The following is a 22,322-nucleotide window of genomic DNA, read 5'->3' as shown; positions in this document are numbered from 1 at the left end:
CTAAAAGAATAGTGCAGATGATAAGATTCTCTCTCTCCTCCCTCTCTCTTTCTGTCTTTCTGTTGTTTTTTTTGTTTTTTTTCGATAGAAAGGATAGAGATTCCCTAAGCACAGAGCAGATAGCTGTGATGGACAGGAGGCTTGGCCAGTCGCCAGGGCTGTGCTCCTGAGTCTTCTCCAGCCCACCCCTTCCCCTTCCCCCTCCCCCTCCCCTCGTTCTCCCCCAAGTCCCTCCTCCAACAGAAATGTGACCTGAAACCAAAGGTCCAGAGCTCCTTCAAATGTTTACATAAAACTACATGCAGGAGCAAAGTAGGCTCTCTCTCTTTCTCTCTCTTCTCTCCCTCCTCCGCCCCTCCCCCCCCATCTCTCTCTTTCTCTCGCCACACTCGCACTCCATCCACTCTCGTTCCCCTTCTCTCATTTGTTCTCCAGGTTGTAGCACTGCGTCTCGCCCCTCTCCTTGCCGTCGTAGCCGGGCAGAGGCTGCCCGTATTTGTCCACACACCAGCAGTAGCCCCGCTTCCTCCCTTTGGACGGACGGCACTGCAAAATAGATGCGGAGAGAGATTTAGTACATTAGCAAGCCTTGGCGCAAAACTGCTTGTTTGCCTTTGCCGATTACATGTTTGCTATGCCAGGATTAGTCTTTCTTTACCCCTCAAACATATGCAGTCTTCAACAAGTAGTACTACACACACAGGTAGCACCAGCATGGCAAGGACAAACACACTAACATCATTCAACTGGCTCTGGCTCCCATCCATAGTTCAGAAACAGACAGTAAGAAAGAGAAGGAGAGAAAGAAACAGATTGGAGAGAGATTGAGGGCTTATCACTTTGTGCAAACAGATTAGTGTTTCCAAGGTGAGGAATTAAACTGACACTGATTTATCAACACCATCTTCGATGTGCATGTGTGCATGTGTGTGTATTGTCATAGCACTCTCTCAGTCTCTCTCTGTCTATCTCACTGTTGGCTTTTTCATTTTGGATGCTTGTCAGGAACGAGGGCAAGTCATGCCTCAGCAGAACTCTAACAAGACAAACATCACATCAATGGGGAGGAATGCCCTGCTGCCAGGGACTCTCTCTGTGTTTGTGTGTGTGTGTGTGTCTGTGTGTGTGTGAAACTATCATAGATCAACACCAGAGATGATGCAGCTGCTCAGCCTGCGAAAGAAGATCATAAATGTATCAAGCTCAGAATGGGAGAGTCTCGCTCAGGCATCCACGTGCAACCGGCTCACACAAGCCTCTAAACTCAGTGGTCTGAGTAAGATGCATGCAATGCTGTTTAGTTTTTCCTATCTTGGGGCTATGGAGGAGTTTATTTATCAGGCGTATGTGCTCCTGGCCGGTGGGGGTGAACGAGAAAAAGTCGATTATTTTTGATAGAGAGGGAACGGAATGAGGAACGCACTGAGTGAGTGAGAGTGAAGGAGTGTGAAGGTAAACATGGAGTTGCTAAAATATTTGCCAAGGCCAGTTGGAGGGCCGCAGGGAAACCAGCGCTGCTATTCTGGGCAGCTGGCAGACACTCAAAATCATCTGGAGCTGATTATGGCCTGCACACGCACGCGCTCACGCACACTCACACACACACAAACACACACACACACATCAGCAAACATGTAAGCACACACAAACAGAGACGCATATACATAGATGTACCCCCACCTGCTTACACTCGCATATGTGTGTATGTGCACTCGTACACAGGCACACATGTAGGCTACACAGTAATATCAAATGTCACACACGCGGCCAGGTTCTCTGGAGTGGCAGGTTTATGAGCTCCATTTGGGGTAAATATGAAATGGCACAATCAGTTGATTGACCTCCATGCTAAACTGTGGACCAGAATAATCCCCCTAACCCTCATCTGCCCCTGGGAGAGCAGCGTGACACAGACTGAAAGACAGACACATAGGCAGACAGGCAGACAGACAGGCTTTAGAGTGTGACCAGGTGTCTGTTTCCGGTGTAGTCGACGTCCACGTGCAGCCTGAGTGCATGATCAAAGGCAGCTTTATAGAGACAGAGCCTTATTAAAATACCTCACCAACAACTACTGCAGCAGTCTGGGGGCAAGTACGCAGCCCAACACGCCCCGTTCTCACACACTAACATACATTTTTTTTTTCTTACTCATTTTTCCTTACCGTACCTCTCTTCCTCCTCCTCTGTCTCTCTCTGTTTCTCTCTCTCTCTCTCTCTCTCTCTCTCTCCTTTCCTCCCTCCATTCCCTCACGGTGCCATCGTCTGAGTCTGCGGCCAGCTTCTATTTTAGCCCTGGCCCAGCGGACGAGACTGTGGAGAGGAGCTTAACATTGTGTTCCTCTGCTCTGGTTAATGATGATAGAGTCCTGTATGTGCTCTGTGTGTCAGTGTGTGTGTGTGTGTGTGTGTGTGTGTATGGGAGGGTGAAAAGCAAGAAGAGAGGCGGAAGGGAGAGGAAGAGCAAAATGTGCATGTGTGCATTCCCCCTGTTGCTTGGCTACCTTTGAATTTCCGCTCAGTCTCTCTTTCATCTGTGAACTATTATCAGTCATCTCAAGCAATCCTTTCTTTACTGCCTTCATCACACACACACTGACACACATTTGTACACACAATCAAACAAACACACACTGGCACAAGGAGAAAGCCAAAGACGGGCGAACTACAGCTGTGGACTGGATGTCACTTCGCAGACTAGAAGGACTTGAGGTAAAAAGAGGTAAAATCAATAAAAATTTTAAAAAGCATAATTTTTTCCACTGTTTGTACTATTTGTTGTAGAAATTATGTGGGCACTGCTTCACTTTGGTAGGCTATTTAAGGAAGTCCACTCACTTGACCTCTCATAATCTATACATAGAGCTGTACATTGTGAGACCAGGAACCTGAAAAATACATACTAATCCTAATAGCTTGAAGAATGTTACAGACTGATCACAGCACCCTGAACCATAAACCCTACACCAGGGTCACCCTACACCTTGTGCCCTATATCCTGGGCCCTAGAGCCTGCAGCCATAGTCCCAGTGTTAGCCATGCGGTGTCCACATGGCTGTCACTAAAAGAGCACATTTCATTCACCCTGCACGTTCATAATGCTACCTTTATGGGGTGTGTATGCATGTGTGTGTGTGTTGTGTGTATGAATGTGTGCTCTTATAATGCCTGTCTTTATAGCTAATAGCAGCACTGCTGGGCTTCACGGACATTAAAAAGAGCCTGGCCTGACCACAGGATAAACACAAGCTCATAAAATGCAATGTGTGTGTATAGGGAAGCATGTATATGTATTTGTGTATGCGTGTGTAAAAGAGGGTGCATCTGTGTATGTGTTTGCAAGTGCATTGGGAGTAGCTGCATGGCCCGCATATTGCTGCAGGATATTGCTTTTTCTAAAAAAAAAAAAAAAAAAAGCTAGTTTAATGAGAGTCCCAGTGAATCCAACTCTGAAATGAGTCTCCACACAAACTCAACCAAGAGGCGCCGAAACATTGCTTTACTAATAGAAGCCCCTCAGCCTAAAACAACAGGTACTAGACTGGACCAGGTGAGATGACTATAAACAGTAAACGGATGTGGAGAAAGATAGAGGGCATGAGATCGGGGGAAGAGGAAGACACTTTCATGGGACAGATTATGCAACAGGCATGATTAAAAAAAACAATTCCATAACCCCCAGTGAGAAGGAAGGAGAGATGGATTAGAAAGCCAGGGAGGGAACAGAAGGAGGGAGAGAGAGACAGAGTGAAAATAGCTGTCTGGGTCCCCGAAGGTTGGCCAGTTATTATAAAGCCATTGTGGTCGGTGTGTACATTTCCACAGATCCTTCTGAGCCACGCTCAATAAGTCAGCCCTTATGGGCCTGGCACTGGCAGGACAGAGGGAGGGAGGGAGGGAGGGAGGGATAAGCGTACGCAGGCACCTGGCTCACATCCTTAACCCACTGCCTCCCCCCTCTTCCTCTCAACACATACACACACACCTATGAAAGAGTGCACAGTGGAACACACACAAACCCACTGTCATCCCCATTCACAACCCGGTGCAGGGTGATTCCTGGCCAAACAAGGAAGGAAAAGCCAGGTGGGTGGAAGGGCAGAATGGACAAGAATGATAGAGCGGGCGGACAGAACAAAAGATGGGTAGATGACTGTAAGCGGGGTACAATGGGGGTAATGATGGGTGGGTGAAATGATGGATAAGAGAGAGAATGAGAGCGAGAGAGCGAGAGAGAGAGTCTGAGAGCTAGAGGGGTGTAATGAGTGAGACAGTGTTGGGCATGCTTGGCTTGCACTGGGACACTGAGCCAATTCATATAACTGCAGCTAAAATTAAGTTTCACTGTAGCCTTCTCAAGGTAGGACTAACGCTGCTCAGGCTTCTCCTATGTGCTAGCCACTCATATTACCGACACACAACACATACACAGATGTCCATGTACACACATAGCACACACACACACACGCGCGCGCGCGAACACACATGCTCCATTCTTTATCCAGATGATAGGTGACCCTTTACAAACTAAGACCGCTTGGATATCATGTGTGTGGTTATGCCCCTTTTCCTCTGCTCAGACCTTCAACCCCCTCCTCCCTCATCTCTCACTCTCTCTCTCCCTCCCACCTCCCCCTCCTCCCTTCTTTTCACAGTATTGTCACCCTAGACGGTTCACACGGTCTCCTCTTCACTGTGTTTCCGGTCATAAATCTCTGGAACACACCGTGAAGGCACATCCCCCTGGATGGATTTAACACAACACCCCACACCCCGCCAGCCCTCTGAGAGAGGGACAAGGGCTGGCACACTGCTGCGCATACGCACACCCACACACACACACACACTTCCAGCAGTGCACAAACTGACACACTCCTGGCCCAATTTGTTGACCGAATCCAGGAAAAGAAAGAGGAAGAGTATGATTTTAATAACAGCAACAATCAAACCACACTTGGGGAAAGAGTGAGGTAAGAATCTGAGAGGAAGATTTCACGTGTGTGTGTGTCTCTGTGTGTGTGTGTGTGTGTGTGTGTGTGTGTGTGTGTGTGTGTGTGTGTTATGGCCTGGGTTGGTCTCTGACTCATGGTGCTCATGGGGCTTTTTTTTGGTGACTCATGCGTTTCTCAGAACGGGCTCTCACTCCTCGGAATCCCTCCGATAACGCTCCCAACCACAGGAAGCGGGATAGGGGTATTTATTTGACATGTTGTGTGTCTCAGCCATGCCCCCCCTCCCCCCTCCCCCCTCCCCCCTCCGGCTTGCCACCCACCACCCTGTCTGCCCCTCCTCCTCCTTCTCTGTCAGGTTAGCGCAGCGTTTTCACGTCGGTGGCCCGCCAAACTTTGAGCTTCATGGTTTTCCTCCTCAATCCCTCCATCCGCCTGACAAATGAGCAGGCCATGGGTGGCCCGGACGAGTCTGTGCCACGGACGAGAAAAACTAAACCAGCGACAGCCTGTTTGTTTTCTTTACCTCACCAACGGCACCCCACACCTACACCCTCACCAAAACTCCACCGCTGCCGCCATCAAATGAGCGCCATACATACACTCCCCTGCCGCCACATCTACCGTGCCACACACACTCCCCAGACCACATTCTTACATCCCTACCCCCCACACTCTTGCCATGCCACACACCCACAAACACACCTGACCGACTTCATTTCCTGTGAGGCATGACTCAGACGGCTGCAGTGCATTTACCAGGGTAATACATGGTTATTAGTGATTCTGATAATATAGTGTTGACATCGCTGTCAAGGCAACCCGAGCTGCAGCGCCGGGAATGAGGGAGGGGTGGGGGGGTGGGGGATGGGGGGGGGGTTGTTGGTGGGGGGGGTAGAGTTGGGTTGGGTGTGTGCATGTATGGGTGGGTGGGTGGGTGCAGGGGTTGAGTTAGGTGAGGATTCTTTGGAAGTGTTCAGGCATGTGGGTCTATTTGCATGTTTGTATGTTCACAGGTGTGTGTGTGTGTGTGTGCGTGTGTGTGTGTGTGTGTGTGTGTGCATGAACGAGAGACGGAACAACAGGGAGAGACATTCACCTGTTTTTTCTTGTAGAAGCCCTTTTTGTCACAGTTGGGTATGCGGAAGCCTCTCGGATTGAGCACGTTGGTGATTTTAAGACTGTTCAGGATGCTCTCCATCTCCCTCCGGCAAGGCCCCTACCAACACGGCAAACACACCCCAACAACGCCGAAATTACGCACTCATCCTTACACAATCACAGAACATGAAGAACACGGAGATGTTTATGGTGGACATCAGAGTCTATAAGAGCTTAGTTCCAAAATGAAAGATCCACCATTTGAAAAAAGTGACACCGTCTCTTACAAAATGATTGATAGGACAAAATGAAATCATATTCTGATATTTTTTTTAAAGGATGGTAGGTAACTTAACTCTTTGGTTGAACAAAATGCTAACACTATTAAGTGATTTACTTTATGTAATGTGTTTTTAGACACAATTGTGAGCAGAGTTCTCAGTGGGGGTGACTTACATACTCGGTCTCCCTCTTGCTCTCCAGGGAGAAGTTATGCATGTCTGTGTTGGCTCCTCCTGACACTGACTCCACCTTGTAGCTCTGACTCTTCTTGCTCTTATCCTTCTCGATCAGTTTGGTGTGCAGTGGGGGCCTGGTGTCCATCGATCCCCGGCTGTGGCCGCCCTCTACGCCCGCCACCCCGGGCAACACCGTCATCGTCGTGGTTACGTTGGCACGGCCTTCTTCTCCCTGATCCCCGCCGTTCTCTGTTCGGGGGCAATGGAAAACGGTTGTCATATTTCCAAACATTTCATACACAGCGATAAAGTTTGTGTCTTTTTAAAGTTAGGGCATGTTTTACTTTACAATGGTGAAAAGTGCTGTAAATCAGGATGATGATCTGTAGCTAATCCAATGGAGAATTCTTGGTCTGTCTAAGAGATGCCTGTTTGAAAAAAAAAAAAAAAAGTGAGCTCGGTGCTTTGCGGGCTGTTTGGAGCCTAAGATGAAGCCAAGTAATAAACAGAGACATGACAATTTCATATCCACAAATTTCCACAGGATGCAGACCGAGGGATAGAGTCAGAAAGAGGAACTGAGTGTCAACAAGAATGTCTGAGGATGCTGAGAGAAAAGACAGAGAAATGGTGTGTATGTGGTGCATGTTTGTGTGTGTGTATGTGTGTGAGCAGGGGGTGGGGGAGTTGGGGCTAGAAGAGAGGAGGAGGTTGGGTGGTAAGAGGTAAAGTGGGAGGGGGGGGGGGTGCGGATGATATTAATAGGCCATGGCGCTGGCAAAGATTCCTGTCAAATCGTTAAAGACGGAGTACAGCGCAGACCATCTGACTGAGCTGAAGCGAGGAAAGGGGGGGCGATGGGGTGTGGGGTGTGTGTGTGTGTGTGTGGGGTGGGGGGGCTCTAAACACCGCTCCCTAATATAGGAGAGGACCTAACTATCCGCCATATGCCAACGGTCAGCCACACCACCACAAGGCCACAGTCAGACAGACGCTACCGCTTTACTTGATGGAGCTAACTAAGCTCGAACCCCTGGGAGACACACTGGGGAGACGGAGGGAGGCTGGGAACACACTCGCACACACACACACACAAACACACAGAGTTTTAAACCATTAACTCAAAGCAGATTTTGTGTTGGAGAGCTGTGGCGAGGGTGGTGGACGGGCATGCAGGGGTGTAGCTCATGTGGGCAGGCAGGCTGGCAGCCCACCCTTTCTCCGTGACCACCTGATCAATTAGTGACGTGGTGGGGCTCCACGGTCTCCCAGGCTCACCAGAACTTGAAATAACAACACAGCGACAACAACACTGACGTCAACAACGTCTCAACGGCATAAACAAGAACACGGGCAACGAAGACAGCGAGTCAGACTGTACAGACTGCAGACGCTCTTCATCCTGATACAGCAGCCACACGATCTTTCTCAAATCTACAAAGACGAACAAGGCAGGAGGGAGAAAAAATATTGAGGCCTATTTAGATACCTGCGAGCATCAATATTTATGTTCAATATAAACTTTAATATATCCTCTTTAGGAATTCAGGGCTTTTTAGATAAACATATTATGCAATTTGTTTGTATAACAGCAGTGGGGTAAACAGCACAAACTGCGGTGAGGAGAGCTTGTTAATGTCTGGGAGGAGAGAGTTGTGGAGCTGGGGACTGGTGGCAGTGGAAACCACTGGGCTGCATTTACACAATCTGACCAACAGGGGCGCTAAGGATCATTTCCCACCTTTTATGCATCTCAAAATAGTGGAGATACTGTATATAAGCATGTACTGCTATGTGTCTCACTTCACTTAGTATGTGCTGCCTCAGAGGCTGAGGAAGAATATGGCTTTTTCCTTGTTCCTGCATTGACAATAATGCTAGTTCAGATGCTGATAACAGTGAAAAGGAGAAATAAAAGGACAGAGAGAGAGAGAGAGAGAGTGAGAGAGAGAGAGAGAGAGAGAGAGAGAGAGAGAGAGAGAGATCTATACAGAGTAAGTGACAGGCAATGAAGAAGTAAGGAAGAGTAAAACAGTTGACGATGGCCTGTGAGAGTGTGTGTGTGTGTGTGTGTGTATGTGTGTGTGTTATGTGTTTGTGTATGACAATGTGACTGCTGAGTGCTTGCACACCACACACTACTGTGGCCAAGCCAAATAACGAGGGGGAGAAAACACACAGAGGCTCCTGGAGGCCTGACGTCAGCAATGCCTAAACACACAACAGTGTGTATTCACATAGAAGTGGCATGTGTGCCATTTCACCAGTGTGAGCATGCATCCTTTGACTCAAAGCATCATGCATATTGTAAGGGCCAATAACTAATATTAACACCAATAGTTACAGGCAACAAAGAAGTAAGCAAGAGCAAAACAGGAGCATGTGTGTGTGTGTGTGTGTGTGTGTGTGTGTGTGTGTGTGTGTGTGTGTGTGTGTGTGTGTGTGTGTGTGTGTGCTGGTAGCCTACAGCCCTCAAGAGAACTCAGAGAAATATGCTCTCAAACAAGAGCACCAGATCCCCCCACTGCCACACCCCAAGATGTTTTGGCCCACATCCTGGACCAGGAAAGCAGCGCATATTTTCATGCTGTGTACAAAAATCCATGAGCTTTACTTGAAGGAAAATATGGACATTACAGAACACAGAGACATGGTGCTCGTTCAGCTAAATACTGTATACTTACAGTATGTATGTGGCATTCCTTAACTATTGGTTTGAGGGAGCCAGATTGTGTGTGTCTGTATGTGTGTGTGTGTGTGTGTGACAGAGAGAGAGAGAGAGAGACAGAGGGAGAGAGAGAGAGAGAGAGAGAGAGAGAGAGAGAGAGAGAGAGAGTATGTGTTTGTGTGCAGAGAAAGAGATGGAGAGAAGGCAGTGTTGAGAGATATCTGTTGTCCCTTTTTAGAACCAACCCAAGCAACAACTGAGCACGCATTTTATTTTCTTCATCTCTTAAATTTCTGATTCAAGATTTCAGATTAAATGTAACGCATGATATAGTCCAATGCCGTGCGCCCTCGGAGAAAAGTGGCCGCACGGCGGGAACGCCACGACTAATTGCTGCGTAAAACTCCAAGTCATAGTGTCATCCACGCCAACTTCCAGGAGCCCATACCGTTTGTTACACTGGCGACCACAACATTGTGCAATGTCAAACCTGCCTTTTCAAAACATATGGCCGGGAATGGTGTTTTGCATCGCGTTACGCGTGCGCAAAGACCATGGCATTAGGCTGTAGTGAAACAGCCCAGATAAGAAAATTTGTGCATATGGTTCTCGTATCCAGAATCCCCAGCCAATCAGTCTAAGCATCTCTTTTCACCCACCATCAATAAATCAATCTAAGCACTAATTCCGTGTTTCTGTGAGCTGGGTGTCCTGGTCAGAACAGGGCAACACCTCAAGGGGAGAGCGCCTGTCACCACCACTAGGCTACTGTACCAAGTAAGAGACAAGGTATTTGCAAGCAGACAGACATTAAATAAGTGACCCATGATGAGAGATGGAAACCTCATGTAAAAACAATCCCTAATGGAGAGGGGTGCACCGCTGCCTACCTTGTTTTTGTGCCGGTATGAGAATGCTGCTGAGTTTTTTGGATGCGGCGGTGGAGCACACTCCCCGTCCCTCCAGCAGAGCTTGCAGGGGTCGGCTCTCCCCCGGCTGGTGCTGGCAGGTCAAGCCGGAGCCGCATCGCCCCGTGTACACTCCACACGCCTGTCCCTCGGCGAGGGCGCACGTCATGCAGCAGCCGCAGCCGGGCTCCCGCACCCTCTCCGCGCAGTCCTTTGGCAGCGGCTTGCACTGCAGGAGCGCCCCGGCGTCACACGGCTCGCATCGGACCACCGGCCCCACGGTCCCGGCGAGCCGGGTGAATGCAGCCAGCACGGCGGCGAGACAAAGCACGCAGAGACCGGGCATTCTGCCGATTAAGCTGGTCACAAAGGGACAGTATGCGAGTTGTCACGTAGGCTTAAGGGGACTCTCTGTGACACAGCGAGCCGGCTAGCCTTCTCCATCTGTATTTTCTTTTACGCGAACTTCTCGTTTTATACAGGCGGAAAAAAAAGAGCCAACAAGTCACACCCTCCTCCGTATGAATAATGTAAACGGAGAGCCCCGATATGAGGGACCGCTACATCCAGTCTAACGAGAGAGCTGCTCAAATGATTTAACACTTTTAAGCCCTAATATTATTTTACCGAAGAATCACTATTCATCTGCGTCTTTCAACGCAACGCTTTCATACTCACCCACATTCTGGAAACAGCAAAGGTGTTATGGGAATTTTGGCCACTTGTCACAAAACAGGCAAGTATAGCCTGCAGAGGCATGCGCATTGACTATAATGTGTAGGTTACATTCTTCTAATTGTTAGGTAAAATAAATAATTTCCACTTTAGGGTTAAGATGCACATTGCCCCCTGCATTCCTATCATAACTGCTGAGAGAATAGCTCAGAGAGAGTGAAAAAAGTTGCACCATGGGTAGCTTTCTTCTCTCCTCCAACCAGTGTATCATTGACTATTCCCCAACCTCTGTAGGTTTCCACACCACTGGCCACATCCCCTGGCATCAATGGTATGTGAGTGAATGCCATTGGTGGTACCCCCCACATGCAATACTGATAAAAGCCTACACCAACATTCCTCTGGGCAGGTGTGTAGGTGGCCTCCATAACCCACTAAAACAGTCATATCATTGCATAGCCTGTGTGTGTGTGTATGTGTGTGTGTGTGTATAACCACATGCTCAGCGGTGGGTGCAGCCAAAGAGGTATTGCTTTACTGTTCTGGGTTGTGGAACCTGCTGTGTTCGAGGATGCAGTGTGCACCTCCGCCTCTGGACACATGTCAATCACACAAGCAGCACACCAGAGATACCACAGCTACTGAGCACGTGCGGAGCCGACTGCATACCTCACCCCCTTTGCCCCAGTAGTTTGAGGAACTGCTGCTCACCTTTCACATACCCTGAGCAGACCCTGGTGATCTGGCACTGTGCATTCCCTGTGCCCCCCCAACCCCCCACCCCCCCATGAACCCCCAACCCCGACCACCCCACCCCCACTTGCGCCTTCCCTCCTGTACCTCCAACCCCACTGGATTTCAAATTATTAGAGAAGAAAATGGTCAGATTCTGCAGGCTCAGCATTGCCCCCCTGTCCGGCATACCCTCCTGTTCTGTAATAACAAACGCAAGAGGGGGTACACACTGAGAAAATAAAGCAATCAGTATCAGCCATTGTGTGATTTCCACCACAGAGGCAGAAAAAGTGTTGAGACTGCATTATGAAAAACAAGCAGAGGGTAAGGAAACACCCCCAGAATAGCAAGAACACGTCTGCAGCTAAGATTAGTTTTCTTATTACTTGACTTTTTTTTTTCTTTTTCTGCATTTTTTCATGTCTGAAATATTCAGCGGTTGACCTTTCCCTCGTTTACTGTCTGCCTGTCCATCCAGGGTGCGATTTCCCAAAAGCATCCTAAATCTTTCTTCCAGTTGAAACTAATAAAGAAAAAAAAAACTTTTGGGAAACTCTGCCCCGCGTGCAAGGCACTGTGTGACTACAGTTGGCTCCCCAGGAGTCCCTAGCCTGTGGAGTAACTGTGTGGTGACATAACACAAGTTCCTTTTCAAACAGATGACAAGGTTGAGTTTGATGTCTAGTTATTGTTTCTCCAGATGAAGATAGCTGCAACTGGGCAGAGAGACTTCGTAGTGCATACAATAACCTGAACAGACGTGACATTTCTAGATTTTTATGGCATTTTTGCTTGATTAGATATCAGTGGAGAGGGAGAGAGGATGGCATGTGGTAAAAGGTCATGAGCTGAATTCAAACACATAAGGACACAAACGCACAGTATTCACCTTAGCCTGCTGATCCACTGAGATGCCCCAGATTTAATGATTCAACAGTCAACTTTATTTCCATATGAGTATATTGAAATTTGCCTCAGGGCAGTTCAGGTTTAAAAAATGACCAAATGAAATCAGATAACTACTGGCATAAAGGAGGCACATCCAGTCACTGTCTAATCTCCCAACCCATGTCCAACCTCTCACTGCCTCAGTCTCAGCACACCTCAATTTAAGGTACTATTTGTCTTACTCAGTGATCTGGACTTCATCTTCCTCCATCTTTTGTCTTTCACCCTCTCTGTCTTCTCTGCCACAAGGCAATTGTTGTCTCTTCATCCCAGCATTTCTCTCTCCCTCCACCTAGGAATCTGATATTCTCCCTTTATTAATCTCTCCTCCTTTAGTGTCTCTGTCTCAGTCAACATTCCACTGTGCTACATTCTCACGATGCAGCACATTTCCATTGCGGCTCAGACCGTAAATCATTAATTGGAAACACAAAGTCTGTGACGGTCCTCAATAACACTGGCACAATGCACTTTATAATTTGAGGTTTGTGGGAATGCAGGATCTGGACAGATTTATTTGTTTCCTTCCTCCGTGAGTGATTCAAACAGCAAATCTCGCTGCTGTCAACACGCGCTCTCTTCACACGTAAGCTATAGCATCAACACACGCCGCACTCTATGCCCGCTTGTTACAACCTGCATATGATCACTTTATACAAAAAATACATTCATTTCACATGCTACACACCATGGATCATGTTGACAGCACTGTTATTTAGCGCTTTGTCAGTTGGCTGACTCTCAAGTCCACAGCAATATGCTACAGTTACTTTTAAAATAGAAACCTGACAAGTGGATCTTTATTTGCCTGTTTTGGTGTTTTTGACCTTCAGAGACAGAGTTAGTAAGTCAGCGCACACTCCCCTTTACGCTTTAATGTGGCCATGCTGAAAGGAATTGTTAAAAAATTGCTGAAATGTATCTTTTTTGTCCCTTTTGCACTCTACTCTTCATCTCTGTTTGAAATTTGTTGATTGTTTCCTCACATTTTGTTCTGCTCTTTTCCTCCTAAGATCCAGCACATTCCAAAGCGCAAACAGACTAACAGAGTTGAGATGAACTAAGCAAACCCCTGTAGCAGCCAAACGAAGGCCTTCATACTGACAGAATCCCATCAAACTCGGTAAACATCCTTATAACACAGCCCAAATGTTTTTTAAGATAGTCTGCTTTGTGTTGCACTGCTTTTATTGTGCTCCGCCAACACAGGCACTTTAAATCTTAATGACTACGTTTTTTTCACACTTGTTGGGTTGCATTCCCACCAGGGGAATGATTAAGATGTAATTTTGGCGAGTGATGTTGACCGTGGTTTATGGGGAAATGCATAAATAATCAGCCCACGCAAATCGTTCTTATGTACTGCCAGCTTCGTATTGAGGAAAATCATTTGGAGCTCCCTAACTCAGCCAGGGTGCTGACAGCAGAGACGGGCCTCATCAGTCATGGGGAAACCTGCGCTCTCTCACTGAAGATCAACCCATCTAACTAAGGAGCCTGGGTTTATCTCTCCTAGTTGACAAAGGCATCTGGGCCGTTAAACTAAACAGTTGTATGTAGTAAAATCTGGTAGACTCGCAGTGCAAAACTATAAGGACGATGTGAGTTGATGGTGCAGCAACTGCATCAAATGAAATTAGAATTCACATGCCACTGAAATATTTGAACTAAGATCCAATACTATTAAGTCTCTTTTGGCTTTAGTAGGGAAAAGGACATGGGACATGTAGAATGCCAACTTGGGTGGTAGACATCTGCCTTTGTTAACCGCCATGTTCAGCCCTCATTAATTTTGCAGTTCTGAGGTCAGGACTGACATATGAATCATTTTCCATAAAGTGCCTGGCCTATAGTGGTTGTTTTTAATCTGAATCAGTCAGAATTTCCTTTAGTGTTTTCAATGAGCGGGAAGCAGGTAAAACTTATCTTCTGTAGGATTTTATGTCTTCTCCTGCCTGGATAATGTTGAAATGTTTCACATTTTCCACAGGAGGCCATCTGAGTTGGGTATCATTGTAACATTTACATGTGGGTTTATAGCATGAGTTGTGCTGCTGTAACACAATGCCAACCTTTTTCTACAGATAATGGTGCAGCTTTTTATTGAAGTTTATTAAACGCCATGCATGCTTTTAAAACCACCCATTCTTTATTGATTGGGGTAATGGGGCTGCTCTTTAGGAATGAACCCCTCCTGTAATATCTGTTTTCAATAAATTGATGGAATGAGTTTGCCCCGGCCTGGCTGCTCTCTGTCACTGTCTGCCTGACATGGTTAGAGAAACATCTGGAGGCAAGAGAAGAGATGCAAGAGGAATGGATAGAGCTGGAAAGAGAAAGAGTAGAGTAGCATTCCACAAAACATTTAAGCAAAATGTTAACTAACTATAGGCTTCTAATCAAGGCAGTTTATTGCATTGCATGCAGAACCATAGAGAAGCAAAGCGACTGAAGAAAAGAAGAGGCATCTTGGGGTTAGAGCATGTGTTGTGGAAATATGTGTTGTTATGATGTGTTTGCGGTGGAGCCTGTGCCCTTTGTTTGGGCCACAGTTGGCACCAGATACGCCTGGCAGCTCTCAGCAGGAGGTCCGAGTCCTGCCCAGCAGAGGCTCACTCTAATTGGTCAAACATGCACTGTGGTACCTTGGATCGGACTCATGCCTGGAGGCCAGGTACAGCATGCTGAGGAAAGATCAGGCTGTGCTCACAGCCCCCAACTGTCTTTAGGCCAGCAGTGCTCCCACTGCCAAGCCAGACTAGGGAGACTGGTATGGGGAGGAGATAGATGGCTAGACAATCTAGCCTGGCGCTCTCAGGTTGACCAACTCGGGTGACACTTTCCTGAGAGTGGGCCAATTCCAGCCTGCTAAGAGGATCAGTTTCCCCTTCCTGTCCTGACACACATACCCAGCTAGCGGCACTCAGTAGCAGCTCTTCAGGCTCACTGAGGTATGGCTCACCAGGCACCTTATCCACAGCCGCTAGAACCACTCTCCCAAAGTGTCTGAAAGCCACGCGGCCCCGCATCATGGATGGGATCAGAGAGCGTCTCACTGCAAAGACAAAGTCCTCACTAAGAGGATTGAGATCTTAAACCCGCCTCTCACAAAGTCTACCTGTAACCACAGCTAGGCAGCAGGCAAAGGGCAGCACTACATACAGCTCTGTGTTCAAACAAACAAAGGGCTCTGGAGAAACAGTAATAGAATAGAATAGAATAGAATAGAATAGAATAGAATAGAATAGAATAGAATAGAATAGAATAGAATAGAATAGAATAGAATAGAGATTCTGTAGAGATAATGTATTTATGGAATCAAAAAAAAGACAGAAAGCAGGACAGAAGAAAAGCATGACACAGTGGGTAGTATTTGGGGACAGAAGACAGAGAGAGTGTGAGAGAGAGAGAGAGAGAGAGAGAGAGAAACAGAGAGAGAGAGAGACAGAGAGAGAGAGAGAGAGAGAGAGAGAGCGACAGACAGAACGACAGACAAAGAGAGACAGAGAGAGAGAAAGACCTGCTCTCTAATCTTGGTGTGAACTAGAGTGGCAAGGTTTGCACAGAGTGGGTCACGTGTAGTGATGTCACCTCCGGAGAGCAGGACTTGTGTGCCAAGCCAATGATCCTTTGGAAGAACCTGTGAATGGATGGCTCATAAAAGAAACTCTGTATCAGTGGGAGTAAAAGTGTGGGAGAGAGGGGAGTTAGATGGAGTAAGAGAGGGGAAGGGAGAGACGGTGATAGAGAGGGAGAGAGGGAGAGAGAGAGAGAGAGAGGAGGAGAAAGGAGGGGGAAGAGAGACAGAGAGAGAAAGGGGAAAGAGAGAGACATTGCAACAGAGAGAGAGAGAGAGAGAGAGAGAGAGAGAGAGAGAGAGAGAGAGTGAGAGAATATGGTGAGCAAAGGTTGGGGAGATGCAAATTGCTTTCCATGTCATTAATGGGAGATGCTGAAAACAAAGGCTACTCATGAATGTGAAATCAAAGGTGAAAAACAATTTAAAAAATGACTTCAGGGGCAGGTGTTACCACGAGCGCCAGCCACTGGAGCGACACCACCAAGGCCGGAGTCAAGCCCATCATGTATGAATGTAACACTCCCAGCCCCTGTATATTTTGACACATGTTGGAGCCTGACCTGACACTGAGCAGGTGTGTGCCAGAATGGGCTAAAAGGCAGCATGTCCTATACACCAGCTGTAGAGTGGATTTGGCCAAACCCTGCCGCCTGTTAAACCTGTGTGGCTGACGTTCTGTTTAGATTGGGGGTGACTGATTAGCCCGTGATGTGGAGCCCTTCCACCAGGTCCTGTCTTAGCTGTAGCACTCAGGCGGCTAACAGCTGCTCAGGCCCGCGCCTAGCTGTGGCCTAATGGACGGCCGTCAAGTTGTACATGTGGAGGGGGGTGACAGGCTGTATAGGAAAGTTTAGGTGTGGCTGTGATGTTGGACATATATGATGGTGTGGCCCCCTCTCCTATAGCCCAGCTTCATCCCATGCTGTGCTGTCAAGGGGCCCCATATATGCGCAGATACATAGCCTACTGTATATGCGCATACTCACACACACACACACAAACACGCACACACACACACACACACACACACAGTAAATGTCCTCTTGTCACCAGTGATTCTATAGAAGGCATGGCGAGCTCCACAGATTGTTTAAGCGAAGGGAGAGTGAGGGCGTGTGGGGGGAGAAATTAATGGCTCCACCACCTTATCGCTCGGCAGAGAGGCTGAGTGGCGGCAGGGTGGGGGGTGTGGGGGGGTAAAAGGTTGGTAAAGTAAATACAATGGGCTCTTCTGTCAGCAGTGGAAAAAGAGAGAAGAATGAAAATGTAATCTCACTCCAGCTCTTAAATCTGTCTCCCCTGCGAGACCTTGAGAACGACACGTTTCCCATCAAACGGCAGATTAATCTCATGTGACTCGTGGTCACATCCCGGTCCTCTCACGGCCTTGGGAAGACTGCCTGGAAGAACCGTTGGGGGAGGGATGAAAGGGAGCCGGGGAGGACGGGAGGATGGGGTGTATGGGGTGAGCATCAAATTATTATCTGATTTGCAAGAAGTGTGTGTGTGGGGGGGGGGAGCGATGATGAAGATTCCCGGAGTGAGCGCATGCAATATCGCAGTCTGGCGTGGGCAACATCTCAGAGAGCGGACTCCTATAGTGTTTCCATGCCACCTGCTCCGCATTACGAGGCTGCAGAGCTGCAGAGGAGATGACAGGAGATTTCTGCTTCACACAGCATTATAAACAAACCTGGGGAAGGTCTACAGGTCTTAGAGATCAATTGGCTAACTGCTTGAGATTGGATACAGATCAATAAATTGCCAAATAAACTGGTATTTGGTTCTACTGACACCAGGGATCAAGAGAAACAGTCAAAACAGACGAACCCAAAAAGCAATTAAAACGCGCCCTTTCAACACAGTAACACTCACACTGCAGTTACACGTCTTTAAATAGCTGTTATTGGCAATTATCACATAGCATGTCAGTTAATAGTCTATTTGATACTTTTTGGCATTGCTCACACACTTCCTTGTTTACTCTGCTGGCTACTGGTTTTCTGCTGCCTTCACATATTGGAAGAAGTGGACAAGATTTTGTTGCTTCAACTGGAAAAAATTTTTTATTTGTATATATGAATAATGAATCGTAATTAGGGTTGATAGTATTAGTGTGAATATAAGTAATTTAGACTTTTAATATCTTGGACTATTGACATCGATGGATTCCCTTGTTTATTGCTTGTGTTGACACGTGGGAGATATTGGAGCCCACAAAAATTCCCACATATCCTACTTGTAATTATTACCACAAGGCTGATGTGGACGTTTTTTCCCAGTCATCAGTTCGCATTTATTGAAAATCTGATATGACATGAACACGGCATCAGAGTAGTTGAACTTTCTGCTTGCTAACTAGCTTATAACATAATGACTTATCTGATACCACAATATACTCAAGTTTCAGGCCATGGAAAATCTGAAAATCAGATGTTGGCAGGTCTCAGTGCAGTGCGAGTGTTATTGTGGTGAAAGGGACATGTTTTTGGAGTTTCCCTTGGCCCCGTTGGATTGTATTAGAGAGCAGCGCTCCCTGCAAACTGAGAGGTAAAAAGCTCTACAGTGAAGTGAGCGACTAAATTTTGATCAGAATCGATCGGCATGATGGCAAAAACTAGGCTCAGGTTGAAGATAATCGGAATTATCCTTTAAGACTTCAGCCTGGCAGATTGGCGTGAGACTTTTGCATTAAAGAGTGGAGTGATGCAAGAGGTGCTACCACGCAGTTAGAAATTCAAGGTGCTCCTGTGTGCTCTGAACAACTTGTACATGCCAGATTCATATTTCCTGGCTATATAGTCTAATGTATTTTGGCCACGACCACTTGTGAAATTCCTCATGTGAACTTTATTTCTGACACAAAATATTTGGAAGCTACTTGACATAATGAAGAAGAGAAGAGAGAGAGAAAAAACACACATGCACACACGTGGGCTCATGAACACACACACACAAACACGCTGTGCATACATCACACACACACACACACACAACACACACACACACACACACACACATATATCTTTTCTTGGAAAGCCACAACAGTTTCTAATTATATCCTGGATTTCAAATAAAAAGCGTTTACAGCCAATTCGTTTGCGTAAATGCCATTCCTGTCTGTGCGGGGGGTGGAGATATAACCATTTCTACCCATGAGACAATAAATAGTTTATTGCTTTTATTTGTCATGGCTTTATATTGTATTGCCAAGCCCTCGAAAGAACAGAAAAAAGCATATTTTCCCACTAATGACTGTGTGTGATTTATGGAGTCTGTCTTTGACACGGGGGTGTCTGTGCTTTCAAACCGAGCATAATTAGACCTCTTGAGCTGTGTGCAGCGCAAAACACATTCCCCCTCAGCAGAAACACTGAGCTTCCCAGGGAGACTCTGCTATGTGGTTTGGATATGATACTGAACAGTCAGTGAATTAAAAGTGCCTGGAGGTTTCCCCTCCAAACACACACACACACACACACAACACACACACACACACACACACACATACAAACACAGGTCATGATATCTGAAACGAACATAATGATTGGCTTTGACACACTTTCAAAATCAGATACAAGGGAAGAAGAAAGAGCATATAGATTAGCCCAGCGGGGGACCAAAGAGGTTAGTCAAGCATGGGCTGTTCCCCACTGAGCGCAGAAGAGCGGATCCCCTCCCTCCTCCGTACTCAGTGACCCTGAATGCTCACAGTGATTTCAACAGGTCACAAAGGAGCAGGAGTTCACACTTTTTTAACACCCCTCACCCCCTCTCTCTCTCACTCCTCATCTCTCCCTCTTTCTGTCTGTCTCTCTCTCTCTCTCTCTCTCTCTCTCTCTCACACACACACACAGACACACACACACACACACACACACACACACATCACTACTCGCTCTGTCCTGTGCTGTGGCTGAGAAGAAACAAGAGGACAGAGAGATATTCTGTTTTGGTCCCCTCAAGTGATTTCTAATGACACACTGTTCTATCCGCACAACATGTATTTTAGAGTAAATGAATCAGGCAGTACATGGCCTCATTAAGTTAAAAGTGCCGCTTTCTGCCACAAAAGTACATGGTGCGCCAGAGGCAGGCCGTTCACACCGAGAGGCAGGGAATGCCATGCAATACCAACATCACACAATGCAAATAGGAATTGTCTGTGTGGTGAAGCATTTGAAAGACTGACGAATCTGTGTGTGTGTGTGTGTGTGTGTGTGTGTTGAGAGAGAGTAGTACACAACAATCAACCGAGCAATAATTTCAGATTTTCTTTATATTTCTCCATCTGTTTATGGATTGCATTCAAGAGCTCAAACACGAGACGTTTCAGACTTAACTACCCATTCTAAACCAAAGCAACTGACTGCTGTGGAGGTTGAAATCTTGAATGCATCCCAGAATGACTGCTGTTGAGAGTTCTGTAACCCACTGTGTCACTGTGCCTACAGTATTGTTTACAGGGATTAAACCGTTGCCAAATTAACTTGTTGCATTTTATACAGTATCTGTAGACATAGTCAATGTTGCCAAATTGATGAATGACATAGTTTATTGTTTATATATTCAGACAAACCCTTGACAGTACAAACTAATTTGGAAACCTTACCTTTCCTTTTTTTTTTTTTTTTTTTTTTTTTTTACAGTGAATACACAGCTACTGAATTGACAATTTTGACCATGTTACTGGAGAACTGGTTGCTCTGCTTGTGTGCCATGATTGTGTGTGTGTGAGAGTTTGTGTGTGTGTGTGTGAGTGAGTGTGTGTCACAGCAGAGGGGATGGGGATAAGCAATACACTAGAGTCTGACTAATACAGATGTCTGAATGTGATAAACATTCTCTATGTTGTGAGAGAAACCACAAGGGCTGAGGAGCCAGGATGTGATAGAGGTATGTTTCACACCACCCACCACACACAGACATAAATACATACCATATGTATATACATATACCCCTCAAACAGGTGGAGGAGCCATGATGTTATTCATCTCGTTAGACAGCGAAATAACATTATTTTCGAGGCATTTTTGCTTCATTAGACTGAACATGGCTGAGACTGGCAGAAAAGACAAGAGAGAGAGAGGGGGAATGACATATGAACAAGTTTGTGAGCCAGAATGAGAGCAGTGACGTCAAAAACCCGCAGGATGCGTCCCAGCCATGGCTTTTTAATGATCATGTCTTTCCAATAATGATCACAAAGACTCAGTATTTATGATTCTAACAGTAAAAAGGGAATATAAACAGTTTGTAACAGCTCATAACCCATGTGGCCCCAAACCATCTTGTGACCAATCTAATCTGTCATAGACCACAAGTGAACTAAATAATATGAAATTAAACTTTATTTTGCTTTTGGTAGTGGGGGAGAAAGAAGAACAATTTATTGTATTGGTAAATATCAACTCGACATTTGTGGTGGCCCTGCTTATTGTGGGGGCAGATTGATAACATTGATTTTTCAGCTTGTCACAGACGGTCACCTGACTGGCGAGGAGTGGTGGAGATGGATCAGGAGGTTTTTATCAGCCAATCACACATCAGCTATGCAATCTGCCAATCATCTCAGCACAGCCAATGGCCTACCGCACAGCTGGGATGAAGCCCTGCCTCCTGAGCTATATGTGATCAAAGGGTTAAACAAATTTACCAAGGTGAATCCTCTTGTAGCTTGATTGGAAGCCATAAAGAACAGCCGGGCCTCTCTCTTACTAATCTGTGTTCTCTCACCAAAATGTGATGCAGGGGAAAGACTAAAGACTCTTGACACAAGTGTTTGGAGCTTTCCAGTGTCTTCCTAGAACAACACTGTCTTTGTTTAAGATGATATAATATTAAGTATTACTTGTAGTGGAGGTAGCTCAGTGTTGTGCACCAGTTCTGCACAGATAGAACGGGCTGTCTGTGCCTTTTCCCAATTTAAGGCTCCAGTTTTCCCAGTGTGAGGACAGGCATCCCATGGCTCTATAGGGCTGATAAGGGATGATGCAACTCCCCAGCGTTCTTACAGCAGCCACAGCGCCTCCCTGGGCTCTGGCCGTCAAAGGGTTAATTCCCCAGCCAGAACATATACATACAGTATTACACAGAACATTAAACACAGATGCATGTTAGCCAGGCACGCATGCACTGCAGGTTCCCCCTTAACCTCCTGTCTCCGTGGTCTTTACATGTTCCTTTTTTTTTTTTTTTAATTCCCCCCGACCCCTCTGATCTGCTCCACCACCCCCACCTCTAACCTAAGTGGCAGGTGGGACATAAAATGTTGGGAGGTCCCGAGTACGGGACATCAAA

General features: G+C 46.6%; 1 protein-coding gene across 1 annotated transcript; it reads right to left on the bottom strand.

Annotated features, from left to right (window-relative positions):
• Positions 1-377: 377 nt before the first annotated feature.
• On the bottom strand, positions 378-10,519 carry LOC139654672 (insulin-like growth factor-binding protein 3). Its single transcript, XM_071531810.1, has 4 exons — positions 10,067-10,519; positions 6,507-6,757; positions 6,049-6,168; positions 378-546 (listed from the first exon to the last, which is right to left on the bottom strand). Exons 1-4 carry the CDS (start codon positions 10,428-10,430, stop codon positions 421-423), a joined length of 861 nt encoding a protein of 286 aa, XP_071387911.1. The 5' UTR covers positions 10,431-10,519; the 3' UTR covers positions 378-420.
• Between the last annotated feature and the right edge of the window lie 11,803 nt (positions 10,520-22,322).

The sequence above is a fragment of the Centroberyx affinis genome, unplaced genomic scaffold (genome assembly GCF_046629955.1).
Source record: "Centroberyx affinis isolate AG114_WGS23_722 - 3 ecotype Tasmania unplaced genomic scaffold, CSIRO-AGI_Caff_v1 ptg002133l_1, whole genome shotgun sequence".
Taxonomy (NCBI): Eukaryota; Metazoa; Chordata; class Actinopteri; order Beryciformes; family Berycidae; genus Centroberyx; species Centroberyx affinis.
This window is presented reverse-complemented; position numbering and strand designations above follow the sequence as displayed.